Source organism: Archocentrus centrarchus, chromosome 22 (genome assembly GCF_007364275.1).
Source record: "Archocentrus centrarchus isolate MPI-CPG fArcCen1 chromosome 22, fArcCen1, whole genome shotgun sequence".
NCBI classification, from domain to species: Eukaryota; Metazoa; Chordata; class Actinopteri; order Cichliformes; family Cichlidae; genus Archocentrus; species Archocentrus centrarchus.
This window is the reverse complement of record NC_044367.1, coordinates 23,165,015-23,185,985: the sequence shown is the minus strand read 5'-3', so window position 1 is coordinate 23,185,985 and position 20,971 is coordinate 23,165,015. Positions and strand designations below refer to the sequence as shown.

General features: G+C 39.9%; 2 protein-coding genes across 3 annotated transcripts in view; one reads left to right on the top strand and one right to left on the bottom strand.

Moving 5' to 3' along the window:
* The first annotated feature begins 3,011 nt into the window (after positions 1 to 3,011).
* On the top strand, positions 3,012 to 5,931 carry mrpl33 (mitochondrial ribosomal protein L33). Its single transcript, XM_030718725.1, has 4 exons — positions 3,012 to 3,150; positions 3,619 to 3,637; positions 4,387 to 4,493; positions 5,646 to 5,931. Exons 1-4 carry the CDS (start codon positions 3,129 to 3,131, stop codon positions 5,693 to 5,695), a joined length of 198 nt encoding a protein of 65 aa, XP_030574585.1. The 5' UTR covers positions 3,012 to 3,128; the 3' UTR covers positions 5,696 to 5,931.
* Positions 5,932 to 6,041: 110 nt separating this feature from the next.
* The window catches only part of rbks (ribokinase), a 65,961-nt gene continuing 51,031 nt past the window's right edge, over positions 6,042 to 20,971 (bottom strand). For both annotated transcript variants that reach the window (XM_030718722.1, XM_030718723.1), the window contains exon 9: positions 6,042 to 6,341. In XM_030718722.1, the coding sequence (XP_030574582.1) occupies positions 6,159 to 6,341 (183 nt within the window). In that variant the 3' untranslated portion in view covers positions 6,042 to 6,158. The remainder of the gene's footprint in view (positions 6,342 to 20,971) is intronic.

The window sequence follows — 20,971 nt, the reverse complement described above, 5'->3', positions numbered from 1 at the left end:
ATGGATGGCTCGGATGCTTCTTTATTAAGAACATAATCTCACTCAAATTATTAAATGGTCTAGCAGGCTGATTGGTGAGCCAGTTTCCCCATACAACAGTTTGTGGTTGGCTTTTTCAGTTGATAATTACGATGGTTGGTTGGTTGGTTGGCAAGTGTCAGTTTATTTGTTCTGGATGAAGTGCAGAACAATACTGTGTAACAACAGCTTTGTTTCATTAGCTGTCACTCAGTTAAAGAAATCACTGCTTTTATATCTTACATGATGTGGTATGGATTATTTATTTTCCATGCAAGGCTGGGTGACTCATCCACTGAAAGACACGATCTAAGCAAATCTATCTAAATATCTAATCTACAGGTACAAACAACAAAATCTGAACCAGTGATGACAAAATAAAGAAATATTGACAAATTATTCTGGATCATAACACCAATTAAATTTAAAATGTCAACTACTTTTTCTGATCCGACTCCCATCATGCAACCTTTAATGACATCAGGTGATGCTGGTTCCTGTTTACTACTTTATTAACATCAAAGTGCAAAACCTACATTACAATGAGAGAAATGAAAGTCATGAGAGTGAAACCAGTGAGTTGTGTTAGTCATGCACTGAGGAGCAGGTTAGATTCTCACCACACACTGTTCTTCCATGGCCACATGAAAAGGCTATGAAGTTACTACTTCCTGAGGACTTGAGGGGGTTTCTGTGACATATCAGAGCCATTCATCTGTCTCTGAGAGATAAAACTCTCTAAGATTTTGGAACATCCCAGAAAAGCCCTTTGTCTATTTCCTCTGCCTGAGGCCAGAGACATTATGACCACCAACAACTAGTATCATTGTCAGCTTATTCCATGACGCCTTCATTTTTATGTGATTTCTTTGAACCACATTTTTATGAATTAAGTTTAGGTGAAATGAGATGAAGCAAAGCCGACCAAATGACTTGGGTTGGAGCAGCAAAGCTCAAGTTAAAGTTCTTCTAGATATCAAAAAAGGAAAATTGGGAAAATTGTGATGTGGACAAATTCTCTGCAGCTAGGTTAAGTGTTCCACTGACTACAGTGTTGTTATGCCTTGTCCTTTGTACCCGAATGCAAAGTCCAAACAATAACAAAGAGGAAATCTCAAAATTAAATCCCAAATAAGCAAAAGACAATACATAAGGAAAGGGATGGAGGACATCAGGGGACAAAAAAAGACTCACTGATCTGAAAAAAAGGGAAGACAGGACTAGACATACACTCACTGGACACTTTATCACATACACTTTGCTAATACTGTGTTGGACCTACTTTTGCCTTCAGAGCTGTCTTAATTCTTCGTGGCATAGAAAGGTGCTAGCGGCATGAAGTGACAGAGTACAGCAAGTTTCACAAGAGGTGTGCTAATCTTTGGATGCATCCCTACTGAAACTTGAAGATGAATAGCAGGCAAAAGCTAAAATAATAGTTAGTAATGAGTATAAGAAGACTACTGAACAAACTCTAGCTTCCCTTCATGTTTATTGTATTTTTTCAGCAGGAGTTAGGAAAGTTGGCTTCAGATGAAATTCTGCCAAAAACCTGTAAACTGCACAGGGAATGATTTTTGGTTCTGGTGTAACAGATCCCAATCCCAGACGAGCCCCCAGTTATGTTAAAAGCTTTACTTGAAGTCTGGAGTGGCACAGGATGTAAAAAGGTAGGTCCAAGCAAATCTTAAACCTCAAATCAAAGCTATTTAAGATGCTCCAACTCAGTGAAAAAATGTTTTTTTACACAGTGAAAATGTACAAAATTAATACAGGTAAGGGAAAGCAAAATGAGCAAAATGAAACTAATAGACTGCAGGGTCTCCAATGCCAAAATAACAAACACAAGCTAAGCTATAGGTTAGAAAAACTCCAATACCTAAGCTCTCCAGCTAGCCACAAAACAGAGGGACAGGTGTTTAATTTAAATGTCAGAGAACCCCTACAAAGCTTCTCTGTCTCAAAGGCAGATTTACTAAAACACAACAGGACAAGGAACTATGGTTTTACAGGTTTGCCACAAGTCTGTTTCAAAACACACATTTCCAGTTATACTGAACAGCACTAATCCTAGCAACCACACAACACAGAGCACAATGGTCCAAATAAAAGGAGCACTTGGTGCTTGGGCTGGATGTGCAGGCTCATTAACAAGCAGATGCTGACCAGTTGTGCCAGATTTGGAACACAGAGAGACAGCAGGTCTCTGTGTTTTAGTAACATCCTACATTTAGTTTATCTGGGAGGCACCTGAGACGACTAATCTTAGAAATTTTCATTTTCTCTCCCAGCAAATGTAAACCAGCACAGATGCCCCGGGGACCTCATTGTTTGCTAGGGGTAGCCAATCAGAATAGGGTTAGCTTAAAATTGTAATAGCTGAAACAGCTTTTTTTCAAACAGTGGATGTCTTAGAAGATAAATACTGATTGTTTTGAATTCTCAATAATGCAAAGCTGCTCTATCAGTGTCAAAGATTAAAATATAAACCCCTATTATTGTGGTCTGAGGTTAAAAACTATGATGTTTTTCATCATGCACACTTGCATCTCTTTATTTTGACAATGAATAAAACGTTTGGAAGATGACCAGAAAGACCTGATTTCTTGTTTATTCTGCACCGGAAAATGTATTTGTAACTGCAAGACGAAGGCACACCTTAAAACCACAAGAGAATTGGAGTGGCACCATCCCAATATCACTACCAACAAGTACCTTTTAAATGGGGATTACTACAAAAATATCTAAATAATATATATATATAAATATTTATTCCTTTATATAAATATTCATTCCTTTCTGGGCTAAGACAATCCAAACTGGATGTTTTTCTCTCGGTGCTCAATAAGTTATTGATATTACTAGTTTAAACTGATTCTTCTTCTGATTCTTCTTCTTCTTCTGATTATTATTATTATCATTATTATTATTGTGTATCAGTTTTATAGAAACCCGTCAAAAGGTCAACAGCTTACATTTTATTTAGTGAAATACGCCTTTAAGATGACCCGGAAGTGTTTTTATTTTCACCGGATATATAGTTAGTCAATGTGACCTGCCTTTACGGACAGTAATGTTGTAACAGACAAATTTTGTTCAAAACTTGGAAAATGTTTCTCACCACAGTGAACTGTGAGTATCTAATTCTATAAATTATTGTACTCAAACAGCATGCGTACACAGAGCTCTTCTAAAAGCTGTTGTGCGGTCAGGTGACGCTAAAACGTGAGCTGCTCTTGCATATGTAACCGCTCCTGTGAGCAGTCATCGTGCAATATTTTATAATAAACTGATTTCTAAGTTTGTGCTTAGAGCTTTCAGGGGTTTTGTTGTGTCTTAGAGAATTAGGTAGCTTCTGGACAGCTAGCGGCAAACACGCGATGTTTGGAAAGCCCAGAAAACACCTGTGCTACTCGAAGGGTAGCATTTCATTTCATGCAGATGGTTAGGAGAGTCACACCAACAATAACAGCTTTTGGGACCTTTTGGGGCTGGTGCTGATTAGCTGTTAGTAAGTTTCCACTAAAATCCAGTGACTCTGTGAGTGCTGCTGAGCAATAACTGTTGGATTCACATACATGTTCTTTCTTTTCTTTACAGTGGCGAAGGCAAAATCCAAGTAAGTGCACTGATTGATTATATGAAACAAAGTTTAGTCATTGGGCCTCATTCGCAAACGGTGCATAAGCAGAAATGTGTGCGTAAACCCTGCGGACAGACGTTTTACGCACAAAGATTTTCTTACCCGAATTTATTTCTATTCAGAGGACAGACGTATAATTCATGCTTTAGGCCATAAGAATGAATAGATGATAAAAGCCACGCTATCTTAGAACAGTTACACCGATCAAGCATAACATGTCTGATTTGGTAAAGATTTTATGCCGGATGCCCTCCCTGATGCAGCTCTCCTTATTTATCTGGGCTTGGGACCAGCACAAGGAGTACACTTGTTTATTCGGTTTTTCAGTGAGTTTCTCATTTTATTTTTTTTCTCCACCTGCTTCCTTCTTTTTCTTCTAGTCTGTGTTCAAATATTTTGTTTCTTTTAGACTAACAGGAAGGATGCGCCTTCTGAGTCTTCCTCCTCACCAGACACCGTTCTCTCAGTTTCTTCAGTCCTTTTTTGCTTTACCTGGGCCAATTGCAGGTAGCGAGTACAAGCCTGACAATTTAGATTGATTCTGATTCATTAACATACACTCGGTGGTGCAAACAAAATTGGCCAATGCACATGGTTCACAAATCCAGTGGTAATTTTGTGCACAGAGTACGAACATTTCTGCGTGTGCACTCATGAATGAGGCCTGTTGTCAGTGTCTTGTGTTGAGATGGCAGTCACCTCACTGTGTGTTGCCCACCTGTCAGGACCATCCTGGTGCAGATGATGAGCGCTGCAGGGACTGGATACTTCTTCAACACAAAGAGGAACCGACTCAGAGACAAACTGGTGCTGCGCAAACATGATCCATTTGGTAAGAATTGACCAATCAGCTGAGTGAGGACCCACTATCTGTCACATATAAATATTCTTCAACACAAGTTTCACAGACACAGGATATCTTTCCCTTATCTGGCTTCCCTTAGCTTAACATCTGCAAGCAGGCTAAGCAGTCACATATGACTAGGTGTGCGTTATTGTCATATAAGACATTATATGGTTTTTATTTTTTAATTTGAAAACTGTCTGTATTGAAATATGTGGTGTTCTTCCCAAAGTGAAAAGCCTTATCTGATTTTAAATTAGGCAAACCTCCAGTTCACAATCATCTTCTCGGGCATATCCAGAAAGCTTAAACTGTGACCTCTGCAGTTTCACCTCTGACCTCACTGGATCTATAGCTACAACTGAACACTTTTTAGCAGTGGAAGAGTTCATAGTTTTCTAAGCCCAAAAGCAGGTGTTAGGGCACTGGCACAGTTGTCAGTGCTTTATAGAGCTTTGCAGACCCTCGTCTTCGTGTTGCAGCATTGTACTGTTACCAGGGGGCACAAAACAAAAAAAATTTGAGATAACCCGAAACTCAAAATTTTGATTTAATAACCCCGAAACTCAAAATCTTGAGTTAACCCAAAATTTTGACTTATAGATGGTAAAAAGTGTTTTTTTTCATCGGTGGAAATAGACTTACATACCATTGGGCTACATGCTGCTGTTTTTTTTTTTTTTTTTTTTGACTGCACAAAGTACAAATAGACATCAACATGGTACCATGAATTCCACTTCAGGCGCAAGACCAGGAAGGTACGCCTGCAACCTGGCGTACCTTAATGAGAACATTCAGATCAAACAATCTGAACTGTGGTCCATGTTTTTGGGTCATATCAATAATGTTTTCTCACCACTTGCCCCATTAGTGGAAAGATCACTATTTTGACACACTGGAGGAGATCTGTGCATAAGTACAGGGAGACAGTAGTATAATGTGACTTCTGTCCAGAGGTGAACACGATTCTGACTTTGAATGTGAGATCAAATTTCAATCAGCTAAGGTTTTTGATTTTGGTGGACTTGTTCTCAGAAAGTTTTGGTCGCACCTCTTCTGTTCAGCCCAACGGAAAATTCTAAAACCCACATTTGGACTGACCCTTGACTTCCACCTACTTTCTGCTTTTTGTCTTTGCAGTGAACAAGCACGTCCTGTTCTTTGAGAAGAGGAAGATCAGATCGATTTAACAGCAGCACACCAACACACACACAGATGGACAAAATGAACTTGCAGAGGTTTAAACACACCATTTTTATTGCTGGGGATGGTACAGCAGGTTAATCAGATGGTTGATGTGTTTGTCCGAGTATTTCTTCCTGGATGGGTAAAAATGGTGTTGCTTTCTGTGCTGCGGGGCCTCCAGATGGGCTTCAGTAAAAGACACTTCAAACCAATAAAGTGATGTTATGTTCGGGGACCACCACTGCTATGATCTGAAGTTGTTCATTAATTCAAAAATCATTATTTAAACTGGGTGAATGTATTCAAACATTTGTGAAATATTTGTTGTGGCTGAATCAATAAATAATCTCAATTATCACCTTATTACTAATCAATTTTAAGCAATCTTCAGCAGCAAATTTCATAAGAAGGGTCAGTGTTGAGTCTCTATGACCCCATCCAGATGTGGTCCTTTAACATCAGGATCTACTACAGCTCTTGGAAGAATTCATTTGGGAGGTCCCATCTGAAGGGAAAAGACGTCTGGGTGCCGATGGCCTGCACGCTCACTCCTGCCACCTGATTGGCTCTGCGGGCCATTTCCTCCAGAGGCATGTTTGGGTTATTGGCCATGTAAAACGCCAGTGCGCCGATGAAGCTGTCACCAGCACCCTGCGAAGAAACATTGCAACAATGGTTAAAGCGATATTATTTTCTCTCAGATTAAACAGGGCTGCAGTTAAACTTTGGCAAAATTTCAAGTATATACAGGTAATCCCTGTGAGCCACAAGCTCAGGTTTTAGACAGTTTTTCCTACGCTTGGTTCTATATGATGTCACAAAGATGGGCTATTTCCAATATGGTGCTGATGTGTATGAGGGGCAGCCAATCAGAAGAAAGCTCACTTAAGGCAGGCTGGAAGGGGGTAAAACAGCTCATTTCAGGCAGAGAATGAACTGAGGGGCTGCAACGTGGCTCAGTATTAAATAAGCATTAGTTTGAACTCTGAAATATGCAAAGCGACTGTAGTAGCTCACCAATAAAGAAATGAGCAGAATAGCCCCCCCCCCACAAACTGTCATTTAAATATTTATACAACATAAATTATGCAGTTTAAATCCCTTTTATTTTACTTGCAATACAAACTAGCTAAATGTTCCAATGCTAACTGGCATTTCAGGTAAATATTCCCCGATGTACATAAATGAAGCATAAATGTTGCAGAGGGCAACATTTATGCTTCATTTACGCCACCTTATATAACCCACATTTGGTTCACATTGAGCTATTTTTTCATTAGTGTAAGCTGTGCATTGTAATATTTATTCATTACTCAGCTTTTTCAGCATTTTATCCATCACTTTTAACAAATTAACTATTTATAAATTACTTTAAGCTGTACTACTGCTGCCATTTAAGGATCTTTACAGGCCCTTAAAAGTATTTTCTTGAAAAAAGGGGCTTAAAAAAATAACACACTGACATTTAAATTCATATTATTCATTTTAAGGTTTAAAGTCACATCACAGTTTTACTGCTTTACAGTTTAAAGATTTCAAGCTGTTTTCATGTTTACAAACAATTACTGATGAAAGATTGAATAACATACTGAACAGTTGTAGCTTTGTCTAAAAAAATTATTAAAAAGTGCCTGATGCTAAAACTATAAGCCAGAGGGAATAACCTCCCAGAGTAATCCTTTAAAGTCATGATGTTCAGTGACTGTCCCGGCATGAAATTAAGCTGACACTGGCTTATAAATACGTTAAAACTGATATTCATTGTGTTAAGCAGCCTTAAATTATCTGAGTGGTAAATCTGTGTCTTGCCACTAAGGTGATATGTAGCATCAGCTGTTTAGCTAATATCTAATTAATTTTTTAAAATACCTTTTAGTTTTGAAGTTCCACTGTTGTTCTTTGATTTTCTGCACAAATCTTATTTTTTTTAAAGATTAGTTGAGCTAATTATTCCATGCACCCCCAGGTGCTACAGACGTAACCCTCTGGAGCAGGGGTGGGCAATCCCAGGCCTCGAGGGCCGGTGTCCTGCAGGTTTTAGATGTGTCCCTGATCCAACACACCTGAATCACATGGCTGAATTACCTCCTCAGTATGCAGTCAAGTTCTCCAGAGTCCTGCTAATGACTTCTATATGTGATTCAGGTGTGTTGGCTCAGGAACACATCTAAAACATGCAGGACACCGGCCCTCGAGGCCTGGAGTTGCCCGCCCCTGCTCTGGAGGAATTGTACCCCTGGTTGGTTGATTCCTGCACTTTTGTGTCAGTCAGCAGCATCCAAAAACATGTAGGCTGCAATGACAACACTGTGAGAGGCGAAAAAAAAAAAAAAAAGATTGGTACTTTTTTCTGTCCCTCAAGTTGTCCTAAAATGCTACGATCTGTTTTTCAGAAAGAACGTGAATATGATGCTTAGAAGACGAGGAGAAGCTTCATGTTTAAATTCACTGAGCTGTCAACAGTAGGGGGTGCTGTGGCATTTTCCAGCTGTTTGTCTTGTACTGCTGCCTGCAACTAGTTTGAGATGACTTATTGGTGTGCCCTGTGTGAAAGTGTGTCTGTCGGCTCCTTAACAAAACATGCGTATTAAGGGCTTTAAACGCTTTCACGTAAAACCAGCAGAGTCATAAATCTGGCGCTCATGAAACGCCTTAAACGTGATGTGACTGTTTCCCAGCATCCTTTAATATCTGATGAAGAATGTGGTTTAATCGAATCTTTTATCATCTGATCAAATGACTGCAGAAAGAAAAGCCTGCCTTCACTAATTGTTTTAAAAAGTCAGCTGAGTAGCACGCGGCTGCCTTCTAACCATAACTCCCAGCAGCTCTGGTTTTGGTTATCACCATGAGCACATAAATCAACCCCTCATCTATTGATAAAAAAAGGAATGTGCTGTGTACGCCCCGGAGGGGGGTTGGCTGGAATGGGATGTCTAGGGAGGGTAGTGGTGGTGGGGGAGTCACTGATGGGAAAAAGCACATTGGTATGTGGCGACACGCTCATGTTTAACCACAAATGGCCCCCCGACGCTGGTTCACACAAGCCCGCTCCATTACTCATCACATCGGCGCTCAAAAGGCTTCATTGCACTCTCTACTGAGCACCTCTGTGAGCCTCCCCTGCTCATCCTCCAACTGCAAAGTAACGCTGTTGTCAAAGTGATGATTCAGTGACATGGCACAAAAACAAACCCCCCAGCAACCCCCGAAATAATACTTCTGATTTGACCATTACTGCACCCCTCCCTCCCGGTTCTTGCCACTGGTGTGACTCCTGGACGGCAGAGATGCTGGAAAGAGTGAGATCAGAGATGAAACATTTCACAGGCCTGCTGGATTTCCATGTCTAAACCCTTGGCGTGTTTATGTCTCCTGTCTGGTAGCTGGGCTGGGCTACAGTGGAGCCTGCGTTTGAGGCTTTGGAGAAGCGGTCCCACTGGTTTGACTTTGGCCCGTCTCCCAGTTAACATGTTGGGGTTGAGATGACTTTTGAGTGAGGATTTATGGTAGCGGCCAAAAGATTACATGATAGAAACTAGAAGATTTCAGTCTTCATAGTCATGACAATAGATGATTTTTGTTTTTTTTTTAAACCACAGGACACTTTGCATGACGATGTTCCAGTAATCCGTGCAAAAACAACCACCTCTGTCTTGTCACACTACAAAAGGGTGCGGCTGGAACAGGTTTCACATGAGCCAAATTCTTTATGAATAAATGAATTAAAAAAATAAGTATCTAAATTATAGCTGCCCGATTATGGAAAAAAAATTCTATTCACAATTATTTTGGTCAATATTGAAATCATGATTAACACGATTACTTACTGACTTTATAAACAAACTGCATTTATTGCACTTAAAGAACAGTCAGTATCTTATAATTTAGTGCACATCAATCTCTTGAAAATAAATACTAAATTGAGAATAAATTACAGAATATATAAATAAAAAATAAAAACAGAATATATAAATAAAATATTATAAATATATAAATACAATAAAAATATATAAATAAATTGCAATATAAACACATATTTGTGTTTATAAATTAAACACAAACATGAATAAATGAATAAATGAGGGCAGCACAGTGGCGTAGTGGTTAGCACTGCTGCCTCACAGTTAGAATACCATCTGGAGGGCCTAGGTTCGATTCCACCTTGGCCCAGGCCTCTCCCTCTCTCTGTGTGGAGTTTGCATGTTCTCCCCGTGCTTGTGTGGGTTTCCTCCGGGTACTCCGGTTTCCTCCCACATGCCAAAGACATGCACTTACTGGGGTTAGGTTAATTGGCTAATCTAAATTGCCCATACTGTAGGTGTGAATGTGAGTGTGAAAGGTCGTCTGTCCCTCTGTGTTGGCCCTGCAACAGGCTGGCGACCTGTTCAGGGTGTACCCTGCCTCTCGCCCTATGACAGCTGGGATAGGCTCCAGCCCCCCCCCCCCCCCCCCCCCCCCCCCCCGCGACCCTTAACAGGATGTGCGGAAGCGAATGGATGGATGGATGAATAAATGAATAGGAAGTTAATGCCAGCTATTGTGACTATAATAATAAAAATAATGCACCAATTCAGGTGTTTATCTGACCTACGGTGGCTGCTGTAGTACAAACATGTTTAGGTCAGCCAACAGATCAAAAACAGAGAGGCTGTAAAACTCTGTGAAAGGAGTCCGATACGGGTCAGTGATTCAGAGAAGCTCACTTCTGACCGATGACAGTGATACTGAAGTGAGTTGTTGGTAAGCACTGCTGTCTTTGCCTCTGTTAGCTGCTGTTCTCTGGCATTAGTGAAAGTGTTTTTGAAGTGGATCTAACATTGTCTCTTTCTTGCATGTTTTTGTTCCACTGGTGAAGAGGATCCCTTCTTAGATGATAAAACTTAGATATGATCCTTAATATCTTGAGTCTGGAGGTGCAGCCACAAATTTAAACGCCCCTCCATGGCACAGGCCGGTCTCTAGCCACATACGTAAAACGCAATTAGTTGGAAGGGAGATGTCCTTCCCAGCTACTGTATTCAAATATGGTAGGGTAGCATGGGGGCGCCCACTCCTATGTATTTTTATTTAATTAAATATGAGTTTATGAGAACGTATCAATTTCTCGGAACACCTAATTAGACAGTAGAGTAGTAGAGTAGACAACCTTTATTGTCATTCATTATACACCCAAATGTATGCAGAACGAAATTACACATTTATATACCTAGATTACACAGTAATCTAGGTATATTTATGAGTACAATGTCCTTTTTTCTATTAAATAACCTCAAATTACTGACTGTACCTTTAAAGGTAGAAATCTGTCTTTTTAGCAGCTACTGCAGTTTGTTAGGGCTCAAAGTTAGGGGTGCCGACACAGGCGGCTAGGCTTCACTTCAGCTAATTGGAGGCCCTGAACTGGACCTGGACTGATTTTATACCTTTTTGGAGCATTTTTATTTGAATTATCTGACCAATAGTATGTTTTGCTGTGTGGTACAGACTGTCCAAGAAGTCTTTGTTTCATTTTTGGTAAATGAAATTGTATGGTATTGTAGTATTTTATTAGTCTACACAATAAACTACACTGAGGTGTTGCTTGCCTGGTTTTCAATATCCTGCACTCAGAAACTAACAAGCTCCTCTCCACAGAGAACTCAACACTTATTTGCACAGTAAAGTCAGCCATTCTGACCTGTGACTGAGAAGCTGGCTGTTTGACAGTAGGAGGGATTCATAACGACATGGCCAGAATTACCCCTTCAATTTAAAAAGAAAAACACAACTTTCTCCAATGACAGTGATCATTGTCCACTATTCTGAACTACTGTGGATCTAAATTATATTTGAAAAAAGGCAATGAGTGAAAAAGACAGACAAAAATATTGGTAGCATTAGTTAAATGAGCACTCTAACCTCTTGATTGAATGTGGTCACTTCTAGCTAAAAAAAAAAAATAGCGGTGGTCAAAATGCTATTGCTGAGGCCTCAGAAAGTAGCCATCCATCTTGTATACACAACCTGTGGTTCCACTGCACATTTTCATTTCGTTTGTAAGCAAAAAAGTCAAGGGTTTATGTGCTTAGCTGAGGTGAAAAAAACAACACCTGTTTATCCTAACGCACCAATTCTGAATACAGTTGTAGTGGATGGAAACAAATATTGCATTTTTTATTGTAGGATATCTCAAAATATTTGTGAAAGGAAACATTTTGAGGAAAAAAATGAGTGTGTTAATTCAGTGATTAAATGAGTTAAAAGAAGAGTTAAATGGTCCCTTGAGCCCTTTCACAATCAGATGAGTGATTTAGTGATAACTAAAGCAAAACGACTTCACTGTTCCAGTCCAAACTTCAGCTCACTTGCCTGTACAAGCCACTGTCCAACCTTTCTGAGTCTTACTAACATCTCCTTCCCTGAGACTGGCATGTGACGCTACTGGATCAAGCGAATGAAGCACAACAAGGTTGACAAGCGTTCCCCCCTTCAGCTTCGCTGCCGCTGCCCTCGACACACTTTGGTGAAGGTTAGATCTGGAGGCCCGTCAATCAAGTGACACAAGCGTTCGCCGTGGATGAGCCGTGATGCTCTCGCTGCTCGGCCCCCCCGTCCGCCGTGTCTTGACCTCCACGTCGCCCCTATGCCTGTTCGCCGCTGGTACTCACACTGAAGTTAGAAATCAGGGTGGCAGACACGTCTGCGAGAAGCTCACCAAATTTAAAAAAGTGGAAATTCTCTACGGTTTGTTTTTGTGGGGGAGCCAGAGTAAAATAAATATTAATTATTTTATGGGTCGCCAACTGATTTGGGAAAGGTTACTTTTGAATTACAGGATTCCTGTGGCTTATTAAAAAGTCTTGGGAAAAGAACAAATGAGGGAAACAAAAGAAAACTACATGAGGATTTAATCTTCAAAATAAAAGAAGAATAAACTCACACAGATGGAAACAGACCTCAAAGTACACAGGGGTCAGCACTTTTCAATTTGTGTTATTTTTTCCAGCATTTCTGAGCCTTCATGACTTCATACAGGATATAAGCACATGAAATTTTCAGGGCTGAAAAACACATTTAAGCTCTGTTACAAACTACAATACTAGAAAATTATTTCGACCCAGAAGGAGTCATGGCTAGAAGATGAGCCGAGTGTCAAACTGCAGGTAAAAAAAAGACCTTTCAAATGCTGTAACTTTGATAACCAGTCACCTATCCCACATGGTGACATGACCTTTGAAGATTTATCCAAAACACACTTTCCTAAGTGAAGTGAAAATCTCGCATGGATATCTCCTGTCCTTAGGAGGCTCTATAGCACCTTTCAAGATCAGCTGAATCTTAGGGAGTCAGGGGTGCTGCTGATTTTTCATGGGATGAACCTTTTATTTTGTGGCTTTAGTGTGACTTGCTACACTGAAATGTTATGACCAACAGTTTCATTAGTAAGAGTTATTTAGTTCTATATTTTTTATCAGCAACTATAACAGATTACAATTTCCTTTATTTTGTCATTTTAATAACTTTGTTACTCCCCAACAATAACAATCACTGAAAGCTTTCTGTTTCCTGCAATGAGCACTTTTATCTGATTGGCTGTCATGGATAAAACTGAGAAATTGCCTTTTTTTTTAAGCTTCATGCAGCATGAAGTACAAATGGTGCATGTGTGTGTTTGAGGGAACAAACAGAGAACAGCTGAATAGTTGCTCACTGCCACGGTTGCACAGACAAACAAAGGAGTGCATACAGAAACACAACAGTGTCCATCAACGGAAAATCCAAAGACAACAGCAGCGCCCACACGCTCTGATTGACAACTGATCTTTGTATAGTGAAGAGCGGCAGTAAACGCAAAAAAAACAAAACACAAAACAAAAAAGAAAGCCTATAGAAAATGCAGATTTTAAAACAAGTCTGTCGTCTTACAGTCTACTGCACCCACTGACCCTTCGAGAATCTGCACCGAGCAACGGTATTTCTCACCCAGAGGCCCTCTGCTGTGACAGATGGAGTTATTTGCAGTTAACTCCTGAAACCTACAGCTTTGTCAATGAAAGGCACCCTGGGGAGAGCTAAGACTGGCTGAGGGGTAGTGATGACTCACAGAGGCTTCCACGCCCGGAAGCTTCCAGTAAGACTTGCAGATCAAAAGCGTGTTTAATTGGACCAGTTAGGGCCCCTTGCGTCTTTGATCCATCCGCAGCGTTTTGTCTTAGTCCTCAATCGGCCTTTTGTGTGTTTAACACCGATTGACATGACTGAGTGCTTTCGAAAGTCTGCCCTAACATCTGGTCTGCCAAACAGCAGCTGCTGAAGCACGTGCACTCCATTAAAACATGGTGATGTGGCAGTTTTTTTCGTTGTGTCATGCTGACCGGGAGTTTACAGGGTCAAGGAATGCAGTGCTAAAGAGGAGGAGGTATTCTCTTACCTCGGTCTTCCAGGAAGGAATCGTGCAATTGCTCCTGGAGAAGACTGGGAATAATTTGAGTGTCCAGACCCACTGTACCGCTGTAATGTCTGGTTTAGATAGCAATGTCTACCTCTCTCCCTACACAGTGGACCTCCCGGAGCAGTGGAAACCAAGGCCACCCAAGTCCTACTGGAGCTCAGTGTGTGTGTGTTTATGTGTGTGCATTAAATCTCATCTTTCTGTCCACACAAAACAGCCAAGGCTCTGATCTCATGAGGGAAAGCCTGTACTCAATTTCAGACAAAAGGGGGGCACGAATGGATGAAGGAGGAGGATGGGGGAGACCCGCAGTAGATGAGTGGATTTGCTTTATTATTCATCCAGATTCACAGCCCAGACTCAGCCAGTAGTGCTCTTCAGACAGCTGCACGAGGAGATGATCATGAAATATTTACTGAAATACCAAAAAGTGACCCTTTTTTTCATTAGCACTTTGTTAACCAATCTCGATCAATCAATCTGACATAACACAGCTGGGACAAGTTAGAATAAAGACAAGGATGGCGGTTTCTAACAATACCTAGCAGGTCATGACACCTGCGGCTCCCAGCTGAACAGTAGCTAAAATAGCGAGAAACCGCAAGTGACTCAGTTTGTTGGTAGCGTAGCTGCATACTCCCAATCTGCAACAAAGCTTCACATTTCTTTCAAAAACATCTCTGTCACTACTGCTATAGAGAGAGAGAGGGACAAAGAGAGAGAGAGAAACAAAATCAAAGCAGTAATAGCCAGCAATATAATCATAACTAAGAGGCCTGTGTTACCAGAACAAGCTCAGAAGAATAACTGTGTTGAAAACAACCTGTTGTTTTTTTCCTCTCACCAGTAAAAACAAAAAGAGGCTTACTGAAGAGGGATTATGATGTCCAAAAGACTTAAACACAACACAGTTTATGGGCCTATCAAAGAGCAGGAGGGGTATGTGTGTGTGTGTGTGTGTGTGTGTGTGTGTGTGTGTGTGTGTGTGTGTGCGTGTGTGTGTGTGTGTGTGTGTGTGTGTGTGTGTGTGTGTGTGTGTGTGTGTGAGAGAGAGAGAGAGAGAGAGAGAGATAGAGAGAGAGACGCGGGGGTGGGGAGGTGGGGGCATGAGCAGGCTTTCTGCTGACTGATGCAAGCTCAAGAGGTGAGTCATGGAAGAGGAGGAAGGCTGGTGTGTAAGTGCTTCCTAGGGCTATTGGGGTGAGAGAAGGTGGTGAATAAGGGGCTGTGTGCTCTAAAAATTTGGGGACAAGAAGGAGGAGGAGGTCACTGACCGTGCATGCTTGAAAGTGAGCGCTTTGTTTGTGAAATACCAAAAAGTGACCCTTGGATAGCAAGTGAAGGCTGCCTTTAATCCTCACTTTCACAAGATCTGATGTGGCTTTTATGTAAAGCTCAAATCACATGCTTGTAATAGTTTCTAACTATTACCGGTTGGAAATGATGGCACATCATTGGCACAATTGCTTGCACAATACTTCCCCAGGGGGAAGTATTGTGCAAGCGAACCCATTACACACAAACAATTAAACCTCTCCAGGTTCGATTAAAGCAAAGACGTGATTAGCGCCACTGACTGATGACGTATTTGGTCGGTAGAACACATTCACCACAAAACCCCCAGCGGCAGGAAGTGCAAACATCGGCCTAAGGCTCGTAGTGACGAAAACAAGCCACAGAGGATGGTGTGAAATGACTCAGACAGCACTTGGCATCCTTTAAAGATTTAAATCGGTTAGAGGAAACAGCCAGTGGTCACCACATCCTCCAGTTATCTTAAACTGTTCTGGTTGAGTAACAGAGCAACTGTAAGTATGAAGGTTAGAGGAGCGGGATGCATGTGTGAGGAATTTCTGTGATTACTGTTTTTTTCCTCTGTTATTGATGTGCATTGCGTGATATTTCTTACTTTTAGAAGTGGGCTTGATTGCCTATTAACTGCAGTTTCCATTTGACATTTTTTTTATTAATATGGAAAGAACATCTTGTGAGCAAACACTACTTCTGAAATGAAAACTATATCCAGAAAAACACACCTGAACTTACAGTGAACAGTGGTACTACATTACTTTTAGAATGAATTTATTGCATATTAAACAAAACTTTAAGTATAAAATTTGAGTAAATAGTTGATTTAAAAGGATACAATATATGTGTGTGTTTACATTATTATTAGTATCAAACAATTAGCTGATTAAAACCTTGTACATACAAAGCTCTATCTGAGGGACTTCTACTATATTGCCAAAAATATTCACTTGTCTGTCTTCACATGCACATTCAGTTAAATAAATGTTATTTATATAGTGCCAAATCACAACAAACAGTCACCTTAAATTGTAATGTAAAGACCTTACAATAATTACAGAGAAAACCCAACAGTCAAAACAACCCCTTCTGAGCAAGGACTTGGCGACAGCGGGAAGGAAAAACTCCCTTTTAACAGGAAGAAACCTCCAGCAGAACCAGGCTCAGGGAGGGGGAGCCATCTGCCACGACTGGCTGGGGCCGAGGGGAGAGAGACAGGACAAAAGACATGCCGTGGAAGAGAGACAGAGATTAATATTAACTCATGATTAAATGCAGAGTGGGGTATAAACAGAGTGAAAAGAGGTAAATGAAAAAGAACTTGATATGGACTTGAGTGGCATCCTTTTATCAGGGCGGCCCACCCTAACAGTTTCAACTCTTCTGGGAAAGTTGTCCATAAGATTTAGGAGTGTGTTTAGGGGAATTTTGACCATTCTTCCATAAGCACATTTGTGAGGTCATACACTGATGTTGGATGAGAAGGCCTGGCTTGCAGTGTATGCTCTAATTTAATGGCACATGGTACTGAAGAGGATATAAATAGACAAATTATATCCTTAAACTTAGTTACAGCACTTTCAGAAAGACATCAACTGTAATTAAATTTATTCCCCACTGCTGTGTAATCCATCATTGTAAATTTAAATGCTATTAAGAAATGATCAGAGAGAAGAGGGTTTTCAGGGAATACTGTTAAATGTTCAGTTTCTGTTTGAATTTTCCAATTAGGGTGTACAAGGCTAAGAGTCAGGCTTTCAAATGAATTCAAACTCTGGTCTATGGTTAATTAATAAGCTGGAGTGAAAGATTGCTGCTACTCCTCCTCCTCGACCTGTGTTTCGAGGATTCTGACAATTTGTATGACTCGGGGTTGTTAATTCATTTAAACATATTCATCCTGCTGTAACCAGGTTTCTATAAGGAAGAATAAATAAATACATTGATTGATTATTAAATCAATTACTAACAAGGACTTAGAAGAGAGAGAGAGCGAGAGACCTAATATTTAATAATCCACATTTAGCTGTTTTAGACTTTGATGCAGTGGAGGATGCTATATTGTTCTTGCCTTGTGAATTTTTATGATAAATTTGTTTTTTTGCTGATTTCTGGTTTGTTCTTTTGGTGGTCTGGGAGCTGACACAGTCTCTATGGGGATGGCATTTTGGGGGAATGACAGGAGGAGAGAAGCTGCAGAGAGGCATGTAAGACTGCAACTCTGCTTCCTGGTCTCAACCCAGCATCCAACTTAACTTTAGTGACCTCCAACTGACATAACCGGGTGTTATTACTGCTGAAGATAAGATGCCATGCTGTTAGTGATTCGGCTAAGAGCTAAGTTAATAGCTATATAGCCCTAAAGATACACAAAGTGAAGACTGAGAATTTAATTTACATGTTAGTCATCAAAGAGTGTGTTTTGGATAAAGCATGTGAAGATTACATTATGAAATAAGCCGTTATCTAGATTTATAATAAATCAAGCCACACGGATTAAGCTAAACAAAAACACCACTGTGCACTGTGCCAGAAACAGGAAGTGGTACAATACCACAGTGACAGCTAACACCAAGCAAGTGTGTCACCAATCAGTGAAACAGTCAGAGAACAGGAGTCATCCCTAAACTGTTCTCACAAAGCTGGGCAAATGAAATTGTCCAAAATGTTTTAATGCGTTAATAAGAGTTTCTTTCACTGGAGGTAAGGGGCCGAGCCCAACCCCTGAAAAATAATCCAACACCATCAGAGGTGGCAAAAGTACTGACATTCTGTACTTAAGTAGAAGTACAAGTACTTGTGTTAAAAAATACTTTGGTAAAAGTTGAAGTACTGGTTCAACTTCTTTACTTAAGTAAAAGTAAAAAAGTACAGGCTCTGAAATTTACTCAAAGTAAGAAAGTAAAAGTAGTTCTTTGGAGGACGTTTCTACCAACTATTTTTCTGTAAAGCTAACTGAACCTCACTACAAATTATTGCAATCATATAAAATAATACATGAGAATACAAATGTTATTCCAATCTAAATTTTAATCCTAATGAATGCTCTCAACTTGAATCTGTTATGGAGGACACAAACTGTGGAAGGGAATTTTAAACACAGCTCTATTCTCTGTGTCCTCCATAGTAGAGGGTGACTGTGCCTCCACCTAAACACAAACATGAGGATACTCAGGGGTTACAGTGGGATTCAGAAGGTGGAGGAACCCTATCAGCTGTAGTGGCTCTGCATGGGGAGAAGAACCACAGCTTTCTATTGTGAGCTGCAGTAAATGATGTTGATGTGCAGGCTGTGATCAGCTGACCTGCTGCTGCTGCTCTGAGGTTTACTGCTCTGTGTGGATGAACTGAACTCACAAAGATGTAACCCAGTATTTCACAGCTATCTTAGCTGATCTCCATCCCCTACACTGACAGCATACAGGGTGTAGAAATGCTGGATTCAGTGAATGAATCTCAGCATCAGCAGCTTTGATTCAAACTCATCTCTGCTGCACTGATGTAACCTGTAACTCTGACCATGAACACAAAGTGCACCAACACAGAGCTTTACTGTAAATACAGTACAACAAGCTGACCTGTTTATCACACACTAAACTGCAGTATTTTCATACAATCTTTGAATTACACAAAGTCAGCATACTTCAGTTTATTTTCCAGTCCTTACCTTTAATTCTAACCTCTCTTCTTCCTCTCCTGTCCTCTTTCTCCATCTCTGAGTGAACTTCTTTCTCTTTGCTCTCCCTGAAATACAGCAGCTCTTCTTTAGCTAGCAGACACACTGTGTGACAAACTGCACACACTCTGTGTGTTTGCTTTGTTGAGCATTTACAAACGTTGCGTTTACCTTCCATACGTGAATCCCTCTATGCTCACTCCTCTTCAGTAGCGCTAGAGCTGTTTATGTGCCGCGAGCACAACTTACGGACTCGGTCCGGCCCGCTGTAACCCCTGATTATAGCGCTATAAATGATACATTAATTATATGGGTTTGCATATTTAATGCCTTTGCACCCGATAAGCCCCGGTGATGAACGATACGTCAGTACGATTGTCTCTTATATGTTATTATTCCTCCGTTTAGGCTCAGATCGCTTGATGACTGACGGCGCACTGACCGGAAATAAAAACTTTTCTCTAACGTGTTAAAAAGTAACGAGTCTGTTTTGAAAATGTAAGAAGTAGAAAGTACAGATACTCGTGTAAAAATATAGGGAGTAAAAGTAAAAAGTACTGAGAAAAATAAATACTCAAGTAAAGTACAGATACCTAAAAAATCTACTTAAGTACAGTAACAAAGTATTTGTACTTCATTACTTCCCACCTCTGAACACCATAATCCCTCCTTCACCAAACTTTACAATTGGCACAATGGACTTACTCACTGAGTGTCTTGAAATTTTGAGTTAGTTCTGAATAAGCTGAAATTTCAAGATATGCAACTCAAAATTTCAAATACTAATGTGAAATTTTGACTTATGGATGGCAGAAGTTTTTATTTTTTTAATTCAGTGGTGGAAACAAGCTTCCATAATAATATTATTAAAAATATTAAAATAACAATCTAAATCTATTGAAATTGCGAGCTAACTTGTCAGTATGTGTAGCTATGTTTAGCTAACAATTTTATATATTTTATCCTGACTTTCAAATAATTTTTATCAATATTTTTTATCGTTTTAGCTAGCTGTTATAACTTAGCTAGCATATATAAACCTTGTAATTTTAACAATATATCCAATCTATTATGCTAATAATTTTGACTGCTAGCCATACCTTTACCCAACAATGTCCAACTTTTATTCATTCTTTAGCTTGCTATTTTTAACTGCTTGGCTGTATGTTTAGTTAACAATTTTCTATTTATTTATACTTTGAATTAATAATTTCCAGTTTTTGCATTTAGAATTTTAGCTATGGATATTTCATATTTGATCATACTGTTAGCTAACAAGTTCAACAGCTACCCATATAATCAGAGCGCTATTTCACAAATTTTTTTTTCACTTCTATCCATCCATCCATCCATCCATCCATCCATCCATCCATCCATTCTCTTAGGCTTATCCAACTCAGGGTCAGCTACTTAAAATATTTATGTATTTATTTCATTAAATCTGAACATCTACATCAATCTGCAAAATCCAAGCATCTCTTTGGTGTCTTGATATGAAACGATGACCTGTTGGCCTATAGAGTTCCGCTGTCAAATGTTTTACTTGTACAGTATGTGATATGTTGGAACAGAAACTAATTTGACTGACGGTTAACCATCAGAGGTGATACTTTTTAAAAAATCTGTAACAAATTTCAAAAAAATGTAAGCGCTGGTAAAGATAACGCTATGGTGTACGTTACTGCTTATTTAGCTAATTTTTTTTTTTCTTAGTAAGACATAATACCAAGTAAATATGCACAGCAGGACCATACAATGGTCATCCAGAATGCTTGTTTTGTTGTGGTTTGTGTTAGTATTAGCTGCACTACAGATCTGTTTTGTTGTTTGCTCCTCTCATGTTAGACTGACAGTGTTGAGTTT

Coding starts and splice junctions, on each gene's coding strand:
- mrpl33 (XM_030718725.1), top strand. CDS start 3,129: ATGTTTCTCACCACAGTGAACT. Junction 4,494..5,645: donor GCGCAAACATGATCCATTTG/GTAAGAATTGAC, acceptor TTGTCTTTGCAG/TGAACAAGCACGTCCTGTTC.